At 37.9% G+C, this 19888-nt stretch overlaps 1 protein-coding gene across 4 annotated transcripts; it reads right to left on the bottom strand.

The window, feature by feature from the left end:
• Positions 1 to 683: 683 nt before the first annotated feature.
• Positions 684 to 19280, bottom strand: LOC119902016 (coiled-coil domain-containing protein 178). 4 transcript variants are annotated; one of them, XM_038717873.1, is made up of 20 exons: positions 19129 to 19280; positions 18718 to 18874; positions 16117 to 16253; positions 15957 to 16015; positions 15785 to 15864; positions 15162 to 15380; positions 14849 to 15069; positions 13977 to 14119; positions 12419 to 12572; positions 12177 to 12272; positions 11822 to 11958; positions 11518 to 11701; positions 11336 to 11398; positions 10885 to 11013; positions 10682 to 10795; positions 10352 to 10497; positions 9817 to 9976; positions 7257 to 7406; positions 3713 to 3847; positions 684 to 1367 (listed from the first exon to the last, which is right to left on the bottom strand). In XM_038717873.1, exons 2-20 carry the CDS (start codon positions 18773 to 18775, stop codon positions 1239 to 1241), a joined length of 2514 nt encoding a protein of 837 aa, XP_038573801.1. In that variant the 5' UTR covers positions 18776 to 18874; positions 19129 to 19280; the 3' UTR covers positions 684 to 1238. The 4 variants fall into 4 exon arrangements, with proteins under 4 accessions (XP_038573801.1, XP_038573800.1, XP_038573802.1 ...); XM_038717872.1 differs by having other exon boundaries at positions 18718 to 18831; XM_038717874.1 differs by having other exon boundaries at positions 15162 to 15365; positions 18718 to 18831; positions 19129 to 19279.
• Between the last annotated feature and the right edge of the window lie 608 nt (positions 19281 to 19888).

Genomic DNA, 19888 nt, shown 5'->3' with positions numbered 1-19888 from the left:
CTAAAATGATTTCTAATTTCAATTGATGGAATGAGAATAATCATTAATTTGAGATGAAATGCTATGGCTGGACTGGACCATGTTGCAGTCAATTATGTCCTTCTGAGGTTGTTGTGTTCACACTGCCCCCTTCTGTCCCCATGAGTAGGAGAGGCATCCGGCGTACCAACAAAACAACAGCATCTCTATCAACCAGACACAGACAGAAGGAGAGGGCAACACATATTTCTAAGGAGCTGTCTTAAAGCATCGACCTTGAAACCACTCAAACTGTAAAGAAAATCAACAGCATGTGTACTGCTTCAAGAATTACATGACCGTTAATATTATTTACTAAATTAAAAATATGTAATAAGTCTGATTTAGACAAGTATTGTTTATCCAGAAACATTTTACTTAACTTTTAAAGTTTATATGGAATAGGCATTACTGTTGTGTACCATTAGTATGACACTGTTGAAACATGATGAAACAAAAATCAATTTTCTACAAGTACTAAATGTGATTCAGTTAAGATTCCAAATTGAAAACAGTGTTTCCCCAGGGTTCTTTAGAAAGCCAGTGGATAGTGCGCACACAACATCCTTTTGTGCACACTATTTACCCCTGGATTGCTTCAGGCTAATGTCTCAATAATTTTCACTCCTTTCTCAGGTCCTTCCCACAAAGGACTTAACTAATGATCCATGGACAAAATGAAGCATTTAAATTTATTCATTAATCATTCATCTCCAGCTCATTGAAAATGCTAAACTTCCACAAAATTAAGATTGAATATTGAAAAGTGATTGAGGGAGACAGCTTTCAGAGAGTGAGGCGAGTGAAAGAGTGCTGGGGTGCGATAACAAATACGGGGTCTTTCAGGAGACAGTGGTCCTCACATGGGCATGGTCAAGGTGGCCACGGTGTACTAAGTGCTAGTTAAGGTCACAGGGTTTCACTAGTTGTAATTAGATCTTGGAATCTGGAGAAGCGTAGAATTTCTGTCAACACTGCCTGTAATTATTCTCTTTTCCAATTAATGGTGACATAGATTAATTATCTGATGAGGCAAAGCCAATTGCAATCATTCACCCAGCTAAAATTAGATCAGTCCTGACAGCAGCATGAAAGTCACCTGTTTCATTGTTATGGATCTGCTGCAAGTAAAGAGGGGGGAATAGTGAAGCGTGCTAGGGTAAGTAAGTTGTCTGGTACAGGTGAATGTCCAATTACACTGCTATTTGAACTGAAGGCATCTACTCATTCGATCCAGCGGCATCTGGACTGGCTTGTTTGTTCACCCCGACATCATCAGTGGTAGTAGAGTCGTCTGTCAAGGTTTGCAGGAACGCAGAGATGAGCTGAATTTCGTCTGACAACCGCTCCTGTTTGAATAAGGGACAGAAAGAATACATGGAAACAAGCTAATTAAGAAAATGCTGTTTTTGTAGAAAGGCAGTAATACAAACTCCTCGCTCTGTGTGCATGCCACACACAGCCGACGTGGATCTACAATTGTGAGAGTAAAGTTACCATCGTGTTCTTATTTTTGTGAGGAAGGAGAACAAGAGGCTCTTGGTGAACCATGTCCAGGTTCAGTGCTCTTCTGTTTTAAAAACCTCAGCATCCAGTTTTTCTATTAAACTGCCTGGCACTGTCAACCAGCTTGGGAATCTGAACCAGCCTAGCCATGCAGAAATTCTCTGACTAACAATTATATCAGCAACAGGATCTTGGATTACTGTCCCCTGGGACTGGGGCAGTGGGCGTCTGCTCCAATCATTACTGGCCATTCAACAAGGCTCTGCACTGCTCTCCGCTGTTAGCCATTGTCAATTATGCCATCCCTAGTGTAAACTCGCAGAACACAAAGCTGAACTGCCAGTTCTGGCAGGAGTGTAACAGGATGACAGCCTGCCGCACCCCCCACTACCACCACCACCAAGCCCCCACCCACTCCCACCCTAGGGTTCCCCGGCCTTCCTCCCCTCAAGCTACTTTTGAGCAAACTGCCATTTGGCTTGTGATTCAAGCACGCTTTAGCCGTGAAAGCACTAACCTGACCTCTCTTATGTTCTGCTTGTGGGGTTAAGTAGACATGATGGATTAGTATAGGCCTCGTCGGGATTCAGCCTGGTTACAACTGGTATCAGTTTTGACAATTATTTCTTACAAAGTGGCGACGATATTGATATCATGTAATTGTGAAGCTTTGTGTTTAATACAGACCTACTGAAACACCACATGCATTATCACTATCTGCATAGTCAGAGCAATTCTTTCTGGATCATAAGATCACATTAAAGGTCCCAATATTTAGGTAATCATGCAGATTGTGTGTTTATATGTGCTCATGAACTAATAACGGTTGTTTTCTTTCTTCTCGCAAAGGTTTTTCTACATGTGTGCTTTTTGGAGGATAGACCCTGAGCTGGACTGTTCATGAGGAGCCTGTTTAAAGTGAGTGCTGCCTGCTCTGATGGACCCTGTGCTGAGCTGTGACGAGTGACGGTGTGGTGCGCTTGAATACACCAGCTCTTTTGTCCTTCACACTCTGCAGCTCTCTGATAGCTCCTCCCCCTGTGCCCTACTCCTCCCTGCCTTGAGCTGTGATCTGCTGGGGCCTTTTGAGGCTGGGCCAGTGAGACATGGCTGCTCCCTGTAATGTCTGGACCAGACCCATCAAAAAAACATGCCAGCAGTCAAAGGAGGAGGAACTGAGAAGGAAACCACTTAATAGTATTTTCACTAGGTACTCCCCTAGAAAACCTTAATCAAATCTGAGCATATTTTTCCTCCAGCATATCTGATGAAGCTGAATTAAAATTTTGGTGAATAACAAATTAAACAACAACAAAAAAAAGGGATTTTACACAAAAACAACAGATTGCTACTGACATGACATGAGGTTTGGGATGCCCTACTGTTTAAGGTATAGAAGAAGTAAAAAGGGTGGAAATAGTCCATAGTATGGTTGCATGCAACCTGGCTCTGCGGTAATGCTGGACAGGACATTTCATAAAGATTCATCACTGTCTCTCCGTCCGCTTTGACCTCATCTCACATCACAGCACAGATTAGACACCGATTATCTTCTAAATGAAGATCCTTACTTCTCAACCTTGCAGAATATGCTGCTGTTCTTCTGCAAGACAGACAGAAGGTTATTCTATTCACAAAGGAGAAGCTGTAACACAGATTCCGTCCACGCGGTGTAATGAACTTACTCCGAATTAGCCATGAAAGTCACAAATGCCCCCGCTAAACAGGAAACAGGCTCAAATGTTAATGCAATGTTACCAAACACTATGTGTTGTGTGTGTATATAGAGATATCTACAGAGACAGGACTAGCCTCAGACACGGAGTCACTGCATAGGCACTCTAGCAGACACATCATCCATCACATCAGTCTGATGAGTGAATGTATAGACTGTAATGTAAGAGTGGTGTCTTTAACTTCACCATAGGAGTGAGGCACAAAGCCTTGGTGGATGTTTGCCTGGCTGCCCCTGCTTGGCAAAGAAGACACAAGGCAACTGACTAGCCGGATGAGGCTCAAACAATGCCAAGCATAACATGGAGTCACTGTAGTATGCAAAAGAATACGCTTCTATCCGGTAGAATACCTAGACTGGGATAAAAGTTGAATAAAGGGATTTACCATTTAAATGAGTGGTGACAGTTTGTGAAGTTTTTCCAGACAGTTTTACATGTATATGTACAAATACCTGGGCTGTTTTTATTTTCTGGTCGGTCTCTCGAGAAAGAGCCTGGCACCGGTCCAGTTCAGCCTGGCTGTAGAGGCTGCGTTGTTTGAAGTATTTCACCAAAGCTTTGTGCATCCTCTTCTGCAACAAAGAGAGCTGGGGGGAGAGAAGGCAGAGAAAAGGAATTGGTAAGGCAGGAGAGGAAATTAATGGCAGTGTTCAAGAAGAATGATGGAGGGGAATAGAGAAAGCAGTCAATAGCCCATTCTGCAGTACACGGGCCTGACAGGAATTTCACAGTCTCTTGGTTTCTCTGCCCACTCGTGTGCACTCATCAGAATCCAGTCACATCTGGCTGCCAGGATGGGGGGTTAATTTTCTCTAAATGCTTCAGCAGTTTTGTTCTAGCCGAGGCAAACTCTGTGACTGCAAAGCTGATGAGTAAAATATTTCTACTTCACCCAGTTTAACTTTATACCAATCCCCTCAAGACATATTTTACACATACACACAGAGTCATGAACCCCCCACTGAAACCAGAAATTATTCCTAGTCTCTTGGAAAGACATGCTGCTTGCTTTATTATTTGAACACAGTTTCAAGCAAAGAGGTTTAAATTCTGATAGATGCCATTGCTTTTCTCCCCCCTCCATCTCTCTACTCTTCCTACAAAGCTTATCATTGCTTGGCAATGTGTTCCCCAGTGCATTGAAAACTAAAGCGAATTAGCTCAGTCATCAGCTCCTGAAGGAAAGACAATAACAAGAATGCTCTTTATGGTGTACCCTGTTAAAACCCAAGTGCCGAAAGCCTCCACATAAACAAAGCAATGCTTACATGTACAGTAGAATCAAGAGGATTTTTAAAAGAGACACATACTGGCAAGTGCTATCAGATGCTAATTAATCATGCATTTTTTTAATTTGCAAATGAGAAATTTGCTCGAATGTATTTATACTTGTTGAATTTTGATGTAAAAACATATACCTTTCCTACTTGTTCTCTTTTAAAGGAAAAACTACCATCTCTAATATTAGATAAAGTAGCTGAAGTGTGTCTTTGTTGGACCATTAATAAATAGAACATACTTCTTCCACTACAAACATACAAAGCCTTTGTATACCACAAAATATGCCACATAATGCAATATGCAATTATCCATATCTGAATTGCAAGTATATTAAAGCTGCAATCTGCAATTTATTTAAAGTAATGAACAGCATGTTATATTGCATCTGTTATGTTGGAGTATGGCAAAAACACTGAAACTAGCACATTTACAAAGAGCTCCAAACTTTGCTGTTAAGACATGTTGATTATGGTTGTTGGGTCGTTCCTATTCTGGATGACAATGGTAATAAATATAGCATTAATAATACATTAATATCAGCGGTGGACAAAGTTTTGACATTCTTTACTTAAGTAAAAGTAATAATACTGCAATACAGGAAATCCATTACAAGTAAAGGCCCTGCACTGAAAATGTCACTCGAGTAAAAGTACTAAAGTATTGTTAGCAAAAAGTATCCAAATTTAAAGTACTCATTCTGCAGAAAAATAATGACCAGAAAGTGTATACTATTTTATTATTGAATTATTACTGAGACATTAACATGTGCCATTTTAATGTTGCAGGTGGTTAAGGTGGAGCCAATATGAACTATTTTATATATTGTTGGGTAGTTTGTTCTATAACAGCACATCATATTTTATAAGCTTATCATATATTTTGTGTGCAAAATATTTATCTGTACAGTAACTAGTAACTAAAGCTGTCAAATAAATGTAGTGGAGTAAAAAGTATAATATTTTACTGGAGAGTAAGTATAAAGTAGAAAATAGGAATACAAAAATATAATACACCTACCTCTATTTTTAAGTACAGTACTACATGTTACATTCCGCCACTAACATTCATGTGGTTAGAAAACACTTCACTCAATTCAAAGAAACAAGAGTAACACTAGATGCCCCCACCTACTTAGCTGTATTTCAACATGACAACATTTGGAGAGTTAATAATTACAGCTTTAAAAGGTAGAACTTTAACCTGCATGTTATTGTCAACTATGGGTTGTGTTGAAAAGTTAAAATCGCAATTATGAGCTAACTCCCAATCACTTCTTTTAGATGTTTCAGGTTTCCATGTTTTAGATGCCTTTTGTATGGTGCAAGAAAATGTATTTATAATAGCAGAAATCTTGCTGTACTTCATGCCAGTTTATATTTAAGGCATTATGTGCTGTACAGTAGTCGTCCTGAAAGGGGGATAAGGAATGTTTTAAACTTGTCACTTAAACTCTACATCAGGGATGCCTGCTGTCAGGATTATATTTATATATAAGAATACTTAAGAGATGGTTTTCATTGTGTCCCTCAGTTAAATATAATATAAAGAGATTATTGGCTCTCCAAACACACAAATGACAGTAATGTTATCTCTCAAATGATCCTGACCATGTTGAATGCATTTACCTTGTTGCCTCCAGTTACAAACAAATCAATTAAGGGCAATCACATTGTGTAATATATGTACTAACTGGGACATAAAATGCACACATTATAAGGATAATTGTACATTTGGAACAGGAAAGAAGGGTGCTTGAATGTCCCTGTTTAATACAGATTAAATGCGATAGGCCTGCATCTAAATTTCATAAACACTGTTGATTATAAGCTTGTTATAAAAACTAAATTCAGGCATAAAACACTAGCCGAGAGGCTGCTGTTATAGAAGTGTGGAGTTGAAACAAACAAAAATGGTGAAGGCTGAATCCGGAGTAAAAGAAAATCAGGCTTTGATCATGAGCGTGGAAAATCCTGTCCACAGGATTTTATTTTTGCATGCATTTTTCACTTGATAACATTCATGCAGTTAGATGAGGAATTGCTCAAGTAAAGGTATTAGTCATTTTTGGAACAAATAATATGTGTTTTTCATTGCAGGAACAGTGTGGCTTCTTCCTGGTGTTATGGTTGTCATGTGTAATTCTATTCCAGTTAAATAGTGTCAAAAACTATAAAGATTACACAGTAAAAGGCTGCTGAGTTGTCTCCCTCAACTAGTCAAGACCTCTGGTGCTATTTTAGCACTGAAGGTTCGTTCATTGTCTGATCCTAACCTGTGTGTGTGTGTGTGTGTGTGTGTGTGTGTGTGTGTGTGTGTGTGTGTGTGTGTAAAACGTTTCACCTCTGACCACCTTACAAAAACTATAATCAAGAAAATGTAGAAGGTATAGTATTTACATGTGCCATCAACCTCTCTCTTTACTCCCCTTCGTGGCAAAACTACATAGCTATCATTACATTATGTCACATCCATCATCCTCCTCCACTCAAGTTATCTCATCATTATTAGATTGCCGCAGTAACCTCCTCACTGGTTGCCAAACTAAAACCTTAAAAATTACTGCCCATGCAAAGAAGAGCAATCTAGTGCAAAGAAGAATAGCATGAGGGAACAGAACATTAGATAACAAAAGCAGAAATCCTAAGTCATAAAACAAAATTAAAAAGAGAGGGGGTGAGAGATAGTAAATATAACAAAAGTTTATATAAACCATACCTGTGTGTAATAATGAAAAGATTTATGTGTGTGGTTTTTCTCGCTCATTGCGGACACTGTTTCCTGTTTGGCCTCCATGAGGATCTTCTTAAGACCTTTGTACTCATCTGCCAGCTGTTTGTTCTCCTTCAGCGCAATTTTTAGTGCTTCCTACACACATGAAAACAAAAAGGTTTAGGTAAAACAGTTAAGGTAAATAATATGTTATAATAATAATAATAATTTACAGTAGCTATTAAATAATCACTAAGACACAAGCAGGTGCAAGTTCAGCTGCAGATCAATGCTGTACTTGTGACATACCCTACACTACAGTCCACTGGTGATGCACTGTTCCAACTTTTTGTCTCACACTCTGATTCTGATACATCAATTCAAAAAATACTGATCCGATACCAGATTTCTCTTTTTCCTAAAGTTATGAGACTCTTTTACATACAGGTAAACACATCTCTCAAAGACTGGTGTATCCCCAATTGTCACTAATATACTTAAAAAACTTATAGGGATAGGAACCAGGGACCTCTCACACTTAAATGTTAATTTTACTATACCATTATACTAACTAGTATACTGCCATACTAGCAATCAGCTAACACAAATGGATTTGTGTTAGCATGACGACCATTTTATCATTATGTTTGTATTAAATCACAACTACACTGGCACAAGAACACATGTTCAAGGCAGAATTAAGTTCAGCACTGATGTAAAATACAGATACCCGATAAACGATGGTGAAGGGAATTGGAGATATACAGTTTAGAGGATGCTTCAGTTGTACCGCTGACCTGTTATGTGTGCATTCAACACAACACATGCTTTCTGTATTTGTCCTGTTAATTAAGGCAACATCAATAGCAGGCATACAACTATGTACACTTTTCTGGGAAATCAAGCAAATAAATCACAGTGAGTATGTGTCTCTCTGCATGTCCTCTTTTCATTTGAGCTATGTTTCCCAAGTACTGGATATGTGGCTGGTGAAGTCTACCTGCAGACATAATGAAGTGTGTCTCTGCAGTAAAACAGAACAGCACTAAAGTGATGAGTTTAACCCAGCAGAAAGAGGGGCTGTAAACATGACAAATGCCTGCTATTGATTTCAGGTTTAATTACTCCATGCAGCACTGACAAAGCCCATCTGATGCTGTTGTGAAGTGTAAATGGAACAAATTACACTTCATCGCCCATAAGAAACTGATAGCGTCGGCAGTTTGCATTGTTTACTTTGTGCTCGCCAAACGACAAGCCCTGATCAAATCAAAAGATAGGTTCATATATGAAAGACAAACTACTTTCAGATATGTACGGCTTGAATAGAGATGACCACGGAATTACCAGACAACCTATTTCACCTTGTTATACCCTGTATTTGTATCTTTAAAAGTAACCATCTGCAAGTTGTATTTAATACAGCAACATACTAATTCCCATCAGGCTTTTAGTTATATTGACCTCTATCAGCTTTTATAGCAAAGAGGAGCTGCTACCTACAGGAGCTTATAATAGTATAGTATGGGGTCAGCATTTTTAGAAGAAATATAAGAATATTTGAAAGTGTCTAACTTCTGCTTCATGCACTGTGATTTCTGAATGCACACTCTGCTTATTATGTTATGCTAATGCAGACATTATGTGTGCTTTATATTGGCCTCAATGATTAAAGTGACCAATTTCCTTAGAACCTCACACTCGCTCTGATCTTTTTATTTGGTGAGGAGTATTGTTGTTATATCATCTTATTTCGTCAAGTGAAAAGACTAAACCCTTTTTTGCATGGCTAACTTTTATCTGGCTAATGGGAGTTGTGTCTATGAGGAAGACTTCTAATTCTTAAATTGTCTCACGCCAACAACTTCTTTAAAGTTGCTGCACTTGGATGCATGGCAGCTTAAGCTCCATTGCCTTTTCTTGTTTTGAACTAATGCATTCTTGATCACCGTTTAATGAAACTATATACCACATGGCGATTTCACATTAGATAAGCCATGTGAAACCCCCATCAGCAAAGACGCTCTGGCTGGGGCTGATAATCCTGCAGATGAAAACCTTACAATAAATAGGGGTTTCTCTTACAAAGCAGAGTTCAAATACATGCCATTTTGTGCACAGTATGCTCATGTTTTTACAAGAGCCTATTCTTGATGCTCATGTAAAAAAAAAGATAATATGCTTATTTGATACCGTTAACTCTATGCTTACATTGAAATACTGTAGCTATTGAAAATGTTGGCCTACAGGTAACAAAACAGACACCGCATCTCACCACGACACGCATCATCAAATTCGTCCAGACAAAAGACTGTAACAACAGTTATAGTTGTCATTTGTGGGAAAAGCACTTAAACAAGATTGACCATGGCTTGTAATTTTAATTGCACACAGCTCCTTTCCCTGCATCTTAAGGGAAGTATTGTGACAAGCAATGTGCTGACACTAATCCACAAACAAATAAACAATGAGATGTTTTTTTACAGCTTGTCTCTGATAGCACCGTATTTGAAAGAAAAAAAAATCATGTATTTACAGAGAGTTATACAGCACAACATTTTGTTACCTTGGTGTCTTCCATTTGTTTTTTTCTTGCTGCAAAATGAGCAGTGTGTGTCTGCATGGATCGCTGTGTTCGTTGTTGGCAGTTATTAATATCAGACTGCAAGGTGCTCATTATGAGAGCAGCTGATTTGTTTTTGAATTCCACCACATCAAAAACACTTCTGCAAGGAGAAATCAAAAACTTAAATATTATTTTTCCATAATCATTTTTGAATATCATAAAAACAGTGGAGCAGGTAGAAAAAAAAATCTATACTCAAAGTAAAGCATTTATTCATGAAATTCTCAACTTTTAGAAAACAAAGTTTGATATTAAATATATAATATTTTTATTATATTATATATTAAACACCTGTATATAATCAAAGAAAACTAAACATTGGGGAAAATGCATAAAAGTATATTTTGATTATTAATTTAATTTTAAAGTTTAAAGGCTGATATTGAAGAAAAGGTTGAGTATTCTCCAACAATAATGTCCCATTCCTTATTATACTACTATTATATTGAGCGTTTCTTGTGTGTAACTAACTTACTGAAGCTCTGCTATGAATTCTGGCATGTTTTCAACTATCTTTTCCATTTTATCTGAAGCATCTCGGTATTCTTCACTCTTCTTCGTAAGGTCACTGATCCTGCCCAGGGTGTTGTCATGTCTCTTTATAATGGCACTGTGTAAATCCTATAGACAAATAGCATTCATGTTTAAAGTGCTTAGAGCAAGATATTATTTTGTTCAACAAAGAAATGATATGATAAATAGCTGTGATTAGCTTCATGCTCAATGAGCTTCACAGAGTAAACCTGACTTAGCAACTGTTCTTTGACTCAAGAAGAATTACTTTATGCAACCCCTCTTTTCTTACCTGAGCAGCTTTCAGCTTGTCAGACTTTAGTTTTTTCTCCTTCTCAAAGTTGACTAATGTGTTCCTGTGTTCAGACTGAATCTTTTCCAAATGTTCTGCCATTTTCTTGATTTTCTACACAAAGCAAAGATTAGCCACTAATGCGGTTGATTTAAACATTTAATATAGTGTTGCTCTTTTATGTAAAAATTATATTTAAGTACCTCAATTTTGGTCTCCAGAGCTTTTGTTGCTGAGGATGCATCTTCAAATTCTTTATGAAGTTTTTGGTTAGTTATCTCTGAGCTCCTTTGCTGTCGATACAACTCTTCGTTTATATTTGCACACTGACCCTGATGCAAAATAAAATAGAAGGCAGGATGTCATTATCCTGAACATTTAACATATGTACGGGGGTTAAAAACAGGAATTTAAAGGTACCTTTATGAAATGTATAATGTTTAAATTTTAAATTTCTATTGACCTCTTCATGCCTCTCCCAACATAGTTATAAAATCAAAGTGTTCCACAGAAACATACAGTGACATATTTTTAAGATTTCAATTTAAATCTACTTTGTATGCACCAGTTTTGTAATTACATTTCTCTACCACTTTGACTGAGTAAAATGTGGTTGGTCAGAGTGAAGACTCTGAAGCGCCTCATGAATTATACCTTTAGTAGTTCCAGGGCAGTGATCTGACCTGTCAGATCTTTCTTCAGGTCTTCAATCTCTTTCTGTAGAGGACAGAAAGAGCTGTGAATAACAATGGAGAAAGCATTTGGTATCTCCCATTTTCCTTACAAACTGTGACCCATGCAATAGACATGGAACATGTACATATGTTGTCACTGACCCTGGCCCTCTGTTCTTCCATGAAGGTGAGCTGTTCCTGCTCCTCCAGTTTAGTCTGGGTGACACTGTGCTGGGCTACAACTTCGGTCACTTCCTCCTTGGCCTTTTCCCACTGCTCGTCATTGTCAATGATTTTCTGGAGCATCTGCTTCCTCTCTTCATGCATCAGCTTCACTGCTTTTTTGCTAGTAGAAATCACACAGAAAAGTTATGGTAAACACGCATAAGTAGCGTACTACAGCATATAGTTATACCAAATATGGGATGCTGTATGTTTCCCCACGGTTTTGGCTTTGACACTGTACCTCTCAGAAAGTTTTATCTTGTAGTCTTCTATATTCTGTTCATACTCCATGTTTTCTTTGCGAAGAGCTAAAAAAGCATTACGTTTGGAACAGAGCTGCTCTTCTATGCAGGAAACCTCTGCTTCCCCGTTAAGTCTCTGTGGATAACAAAACATACACTGTGCCACGGAGTCGATGCACTTATCTTAAACACCTTACAGTGCCATGGATTCAAACATTAGCATGCATAAGTCCAGTGAGAGTCCAGTCATTGTCAGTTATGGTCTATGCTCTACCAAATTAACTATCAAGACAGTAGTAGTAGCCAAAGCAGCACAAACATTATAAAGACATTTTAACTTTATACAATACTTACAGTTTTCTCAATGTCTTCTTGCAGTGCAAGTAGTTTCTCTTTTAATGTATTGTTCTTTCGCATTTCATCTTCAATTTGAAATTTCAATTGCAAAATCTGTAAAAAAAATTTAAAAAAAATTTAAAATTAAAAAAAAGGAAAAATGGAAAAGGGAAGGGGGGGCATGAATTACACTATTTTTGTAAACTGTCGAAAGCTACATTTTTATCTTTAAGCCTTAAAATGTGGACAATATCAGTTACCCAGTTTCTTTCAGTTTTCTCAAGCTCCATCATTTCAGAGATACGTTTTGTTGTGGCTGCGCACTTTTCTTCAGTAAGAGCAACTGTCTTTTCAGCATTCTTTATTTCAGCACAAACTCCTTTCTCCAGCTTCTTCAACTGGTTTAAATCTTCCCTGAAGGAAAAAAAAGTTTTCTTATTAAGTTAGTGAATTACAAGCGGTTTGCACACTTAGGGTTGGGAATAACAGGAACTCATCACACAATGACATCACAATATGTTTCATGTGGTATTGATGGTATCACAAACCAAGCAACTCATGATCCCCATTATATTGCAAGAAAATCATCCACAAGACAGCATGATAACTGTGAAACTGAATAGGAAAATGTACCCTTAGATAAGGAAAGTTATTTTTTACAAAGCAGGACTAAACCTAACTAAGTTATTGATTTTTTACAACATTATTAGGAGTTATTTTTGAGTTAATGAGGTTGATGAAACATGACCTGGTCTTGTCTTTGTCAGCACCAAAGAACCAATTTAAAACATTAACATTAAAATCATCATAATTATTTTTTGTATGTCAGGACACCTGTATTAAAAAATGTTTCAAAGTTTGTTTGTAGTCAGGTTAAATGATTAGGTCTGTTACAGTGAGAGTGAGTTATCTGGTAATGCAACATCAAGCTAACGTGAAGTTTAATATACCTTGAACACTGATTTAAAGCAGTTGTTGATCATATCTTTGTTTGAGGTGTCCTGTTATATGATTTTTACAGAAGCCTGCCAGACAGACAGAAACAAGTGTTTTCTATGGACATAGCATAATCCTACATATGAAAATGCCTTTAATGTCCCAGTTTGCTTCTCAGTCTTCACTCACACTCTCATCTCCGGCCCTCTGCATTGCTCTCTCTCCCGGTCTCTAGCCCCAATTCCCCCAACCTGCCATCCTTAAGCTGTCCACTAGATGCCCTCGGACATCACCCTTCTTTCCCCATCACCTGACTGCCACACCCAACTGCACCCAACTGAACACCTGGGCTGAGTTCTGCCCCGACAAAACGAAGCAAGACTCTGCACAGACTCTGATGCTGCTGTTTTACCTGGACCTGAATCTGCCTGCCTGTCAACTTGTCACACAGAACCAGAACCTACATGCCACCAACACCTGCCTGTAAGCTCGTTCACATACAATGAATCATTGAACTGCAACAGTCTGCCTGTCTGACTGCTTTTGGGTTAATTTCCCATTGTGCTGCATAACCCATTGTGACATTAAATAGAATAACAATATGTTTAATGATTATGTGGTTATTTAGCAGAAATGATGCAAGAGAGATTAATACATCTTAGGAACCACAAAACAGAAGGACTGAAGCTACAACTGCCGCACCACTTGAAAGTAAAAGTTGCCAAATATATTGATTGTATACATTGTGCAAACTCTCAGTACTACACATGTTGACATTAACAACTGATTTAACTAGTCATTGTTCTCGCAATTGATGAAAGCTATCAAACTGTTTTGTTCTAATTTGAAGGTGTTTTTACTACTGTCCGGATGGATACTCACAACCTGATAGCAAGCTTATTCTTCATCCCCATCTGTACAGCATCCATTGACATCTTTTCATTGTCTCTGTCCAGCGCCATATCTTTTAACTCCCTCTGAACCAGTATGAGATGACTTCGTGTTTTTGAATGTACTTCATAAGCCTTAAAAAAGAAGGGGGGCATGGGGTTATTATTTTCCCCAGACAGGTACTGATATTAAAGACAAAACTTTATCCTCTTATGCAATCATGCCCTGTTGAAACTAAATACTATACAAACATTTCATTTCCTCTAATACTGAGTCAGTCCACAAAGCTGCAGTGGTTTTGAGTTGAAGTTGACCTATTGCATGTTGAACCCTCTTTCTTTTATCCATCAATCTTCTAGTGCACTTTCATGCTGTATATTTGCATGTAGGCATTAAAATCAAAGTATCCTGACTTGCACTAAAGAAATTAACAAGTAGGAAAACTAAATGAAAACTCAGGGAATTATCCAAGTTATAAGGATTCATCCTCTGGAGACCATAAATGTCTGTACCAAATGTCATGGCAATCCAGTCAATTGTTAAAACTGAATGATTTTACTTTAGACCAAAGTGTTGATGGACACTGGACCAACAGACCAATAAACATTGCAATCCTTGTGCCATGATACTTAAGAGTTAAAAAAAGAGAGAATGGGTGAGTGAGAGAGAGCTAGTGTGCGAGGGAGAAACTAATCAGAAACTAAAATAATAACCAATAATAATTTGATAAGTTTATTTTATTGTGGTTACTTGCTAATGTATAAAACACCCCAGAATGTGGTTTAGCACTGTATAGTATAGCACCTGTAAATATAAACATAGAAATTGTTTTCAAAACAAGAATAAATCAAATTAGAGGTTACCTCAGCTTGTGCAGTGTTGATTTGATTTATGATTCCTCTCTGGAGGTCCAGGTTTTCTTTCACTATGGGAACTTGTTTTTTGGCAAAGCTGATGTCCTCATGTAAGTGCTGGTTCAACATCTCAGTCTGTGACAGTTTCTCCTGGGCTTGGTCAAGTTTCTCTCTTTCCAATTTTAGCTGCCACTTCAGTTCAGTGATGTCTCTAATGCAAGCCTCGTGCTCTAGGAAAAAAAGCAATACTCAAAAATGAATTAGAAAGTTTATTCATTGTTTTGGAGAACATCCCAAAACACAAATGTCTATGAGGAAAGACCTTTTTGGACTACAAAAGAGTGCTCTTGTTGCTTCCACAGTGAGATGCTGTCAACTTTGTTCTCCAAAAATCTTTTTCTTCTCTTCTCTTTTTGGAGTGCTTCCTCCACATACTGCCGATCAGCCTCCAGCCGCTCAATCAGATACACAACCTCTCCGAGGACATCATTTATTTTCTTCACTAGTGGCGATAATGGGCAACTTTCTAGAGGATGAAAAACTTTACAAGGTTGGCACAATGTATTGTACTGTATCATCAAACATGTAAACAAATTTTTGTAAAGCTATGCTGACCAACTACAGAGTGCAGTTAAACATAAACTTGATCCATGGTATTGTATTAGCAGAAGTGAATACCGAGATAGTATCCAATCAGTTATTATGTAGAGAAAAGATGTGAACCAGTAAATGGGACTCAGTGAGTGACAAATTGACGAGCCACTAATGCAGTGACACAGCAACTAAACTTTTCCAAGTGGAAGTGCACCCTTGACATGTTCATGTGTTGCTTTTATCTGGATGTGCATTATTGACAGTGTTTGCTCTTATTTTGCTCAACAAAAATCAAGACAAAATATTTTAGAAATGACTTGGTATGGTATTTTTTGAAAAATAATAATTCACCTCTTGCACTAATTCCAACGCCTTCGACAAACAACTCCGTGGACGTCACTGATTCAGTATCTAAGTCGCTGGAATGAAATCTGTCAAAAAGCAGTTAAACACATGTCATGGTTTTACGTCCTACTGAATATGACAAAAAGAAATAGGAAATGAAAACAAAAGGGGACTGCACCTTAAAATGTTGCTGTATTGGTGCTTGTCCTGATCGACTGGTGGCTCATATTTTCCCGACTGGTGCAAAAACAAAATGAAAAAAATACTTGATTTATACTCCTATCTGATATTTGTCCTTCAATCTCTCACAGGTTTGATCACATCTGACATCAGTTTACCTGTTGACACCAATTTTCCACTGTCATCTTCAGCTCTTGGATATGGTAAATAGCATTGTCGACACATGGTGAGGGACTGTTGAGCAAAACACAAGTGCGACGTCTTCCAGAACAGACAGCTTGAAGATCTGCTTGATCTTGAGAAACACAGAATATTGAGATCTGTAAATCCAACTTAAAATGTCAATTTCTGACAAACACAAACAGAGAAGCAATGAAAGACCAAACCTATCTAAAGCTTTTCATTCACACAATGGCACAAAAATATTTTATAAAAACACACTGACGAACCATCACTCAATGAAAGAACTTAGCAAACAACAGACTTTTGTTGGAACAAACAATTGTTCTACTTCATCAAATTTATTTTGAAGAGTAATTACAAAAATGTATTTGGCTGTGATTCTTTACTTTCTCTCTGATTTTGCTTGCATAGACTGCAATATATTGAAAGCATCAGTGGGAGAGCAGAGACAACTAATTTGAGCATCTCAAGACAAACCCAAGGGCACAATTCTTTGTGGTGAAAGGACGCCATCTGGCTGACAAAAGGTGCAAAAAAACCCCACCAGTAGTGAGGATTACATGAACATCTGAGAAAAATGACTGTTGGGAGTTTTTGGTCTATATTATCGTACAGAGACATGTCATGCTCATTCACGAGTAAAAGTAACCTTTGGGCAAATTTAAGAGAAAAATTTATGTTAGTGGCAAAAAGTTCCCTGTGCTGTTTAATGTTTTAATGTACAGTGTGTGAATTCTACCATACACAACTTTTAATCCAGTCTCTGAGTAATTCATTTAATAAGCCTAGACTAAGTGTAACAGTTGGTATCAGAATACAAATAATATGTACAGTCATGTGGTAGGTTTGGAACAAAATCTGTCACAGTTCATGTCTGCATATGTGGAACTGAAACCTTGGTTCTTGTGCCCTATGTAGTGTCTCTGAGATGATCCCTCACAGAAATTACATAAAATGTAGTTTGTAATACAGTAAATAGATTTTTTTTAAAAAGGTGGAGAGGACCACCAGTATTTCTGTTCACTAGTAGGCTGCCATTTAGAAAGTCTTGTACACAGCACACAACATACAGTGAAACTCGCATCAGTTTTGTAATATCGACAAAACTGTACAGATATGCACACTATATTATGAATTCTCAATCCTCTGCTTTATATGTAAGCTGCCATTTAAGATAGATGTAATGTTTTCATTTCACTGCAAGGCCTAGAATAGAGGGGGAGAGAGAACAATGCATTTTAATCAATTGAATTTAATTAATAAAATGTTTGATTATCTTACTTAACTGGCCAACATTCTGCTGTCGTTGGATTTAAAAGATGGAGGACTATGGGTGGATTGTTCTTCTCTGTGCCCAAACAATCTATCAGTTTCACTAAACTTTGCAGGTTGAGGACCAGCCCTGGATAAAGAATCCACCCAACAGATTCATGAATGTATGTATGCCACTGAAAGGAAGAACCATGCATTTGCACAACATTATCTTCAGTTGTCACAAGTGGAAGGGTGATGTGCTCCACCAGGTGATTATACATGTCTTCACACTGCTATCATGATCACACCTGGTGTTGCCTGGCACCTTTTTAAGGACAGGATCATAATGTTTGGGGCAGTTGAGAGATCCCCTTCATTACAGTTTTTGATCCCCAGGTAAATGGCCACCTAGTTGAGATACAACCAAAATTGTCAAGGACCTGTAGACAAACAAGTAGCCTACTCTAATCAGTATGAAATGAGCAGGTCACAAAGTGTTTGTGATTATTGAACCTTTCCCACCTGTGATAACAGTTATCTTGCCATGAAGGTCCATTAATTAGGAGAATGGCTAGTGTGTGAGCTGACTCAGACGAATAAAAGAACAGTCAGGGAAAAACTGTGTGGAGACCAGAAATGAAGGCCATCTGTTGCTGAGCAGTTTAGATGAATAATACACAGTGAAAGAACCAAGTGGGGTAGGAACGTGATAAGGCAATATGTCATCAGCAGGCTGAATAAGCTCTAATATCCTGGCAGGGTGTATTATAGCCACAGACCAGGCCCATGTGAGGGGCTTTCACCTGCCATTTCGCTAATGATATTAGATATTTAATTATAATTATCATCTAAATGTATTCACATATTCACCACCTTCATATCATTTCTGAAGTGCAGTCCAGCTCAAGCACTGACTGGACAACAGATTACAGTCCACAGGCTGGACTTTGTGAGTGTGTGTGCCCAGCTTTCTTGCTGTGCTTGGGGACAGGTGTCTCCAGACAAAATTTTGTCATCATATTCATGTTATAAATGTAGACTGTGTGACCACTGACCACACTGCTCAGTTTCTTTGGTCCATATTTGTTTAGAGTTACTTTTTAGTTTGAGCATCCATCTGTTGTAACAGAGTTTCTCAATCAAATTTTATGTCTGTTTATTTTACATCTGTTTAGACCTTATTTTACGTCTAGAAAAAAGTTCCTCGTGGGAGATACAGTATAACTGCAGCATCATCCTTTTACTGTAATTGCAAATGCAAAAAAAAAAAAAAACAGTTACAAAAGTATTAAGTCAGTTAACACCTTGTTAACTCTTCTCACCTTGATGACTAGGTCGTCCTTCCCTCGATGGGAATCTGAGCGGTTCAACGTCTGGCATTGCTGAAACTTGCCCGACAGGATTAGGAAAATACCACCCGTTTAATCTCCACCGTCCTGTGGAAACGTAACGTTAGAGGCGTTTACGTTCAACATCAACCTGCACATTTCGAGAGAAAAAGTGCCACCGTTTATTAACTAACTTACTTTATTTATACATTAGATAGTATAGGTTTAACATCTGTTAATCTTTCAGACAAAGTTAACGTTAGCTAACGTTGCAACTGATACCTTGGTGTCGCCCTTTTAGCTAACGTTAAGTTATCGGTTAATTAACTTAGCTAATGAGAAATTAATGAGCAGGGGGGGGCGTTGTCATGGCAGAAAGTGAAAGCGAAAAATGGCTCAACTTACTTATCTCAACACACCTCTTGTTGCCAGCTGTCAGTTAGCTAGCGTTACCTAGTAGTGTGTTTTGTTCTTCTGGGTGACAACGCTGCAGCGGTCCCGTGAAAAAGTTGCCTTTCATTAAAGTTTCCTCCAAATGAAGCAACTAAAGTTGCTGTCAATCTTAGGCGGAGGTCGCTTAGCAACAAGGGGCTGCGCTTGGAGAGAGTGAGTTGCGTTCAAGAGCATCAATGAAGGTTTGTGCTTTCTTTTAGCAACAATGAGGGGTGTTTCCTACTCGTATTACGAGAAGTTAGGCACATTTAAGGAATAGAATAAAATCGAGACGGGAGTAAAAGACTATGACTCTTTTATTGAGATCATTTTAGGAAATAAAAGGTCTTCTGGCGTGTGTAGGCCTCGTTATGGGTTAAGTCAGCTAAGATGGGCCACTTTTTGGTAAATGACTAATAGGACTACCAAATAAGATCTGCATGAGATATTTTTTATACATTGGCATGGGTCTCTTATATATTTATTTGTTTTAAAAAAGTGAAAAGGTATAATTGTTTTGTAATTGTGAGTTTGAGTATCAGTATGTTGCCTCCTTACCTGAAATTACTATTTTAACAAAAGTCTAAGTTTCTTTACAAATTTGAAATAATATTATTTGAAAGAGCCTGGCAAAACATCTTTCATAAACATTTTGCTTTTTTGGTAATGTTACTTATATTTGCTTTATCATTAGTGTTGAGTGAAATTTACTATGTCAAGCTCATTTTCCATA

Source organism: Micropterus salmoides, unplaced genomic scaffold, assembly GCF_014851395.1.
Source record: "Micropterus salmoides isolate LMB-PRFRI ecotype aquatic unplaced genomic scaffold, ASM1485139v1 Ms_hic_scaffold_14, whole genome shotgun sequence".
In the NCBI taxonomy this organism is placed as follows: domain Eukaryota; kingdom Metazoa; phylum Chordata; class Actinopteri; order Centrarchiformes; family Centrarchidae; genus Micropterus; species Micropterus salmoides.
Note: the sequence above shows the minus strand (reverse complement) of the source record. Positions and strands in the feature narration are given on the sequence as shown.

What these genes read in the sequence shown, in the direction of transcription:
- LOC119902016 (XM_038717873.1), bottom strand. Translation starts at nt 18,775, where the DNA reads ATGCCAGACGTTGAACCGCTCAGATTCCCATCGAGGGAAGGACGACCT. An exon ending in TGGAAGAACAGAGGGCCAGG is followed by an intron (nt 11,399 to 11,517) that starts GTCAGTGACAAC and finishes TGTCCTCTACAG; the next exon opens with AAAGAGATTGAAGACCTGAA. An exon ending in AGAAAATAAAAACAGCCCAG is followed by an intron (nt 1,368 to 3,712) that starts GTATTTGTACAT and finishes TTATTCAAACAG; the next exon opens with GAGCGGTTGTCAGACGAAAT.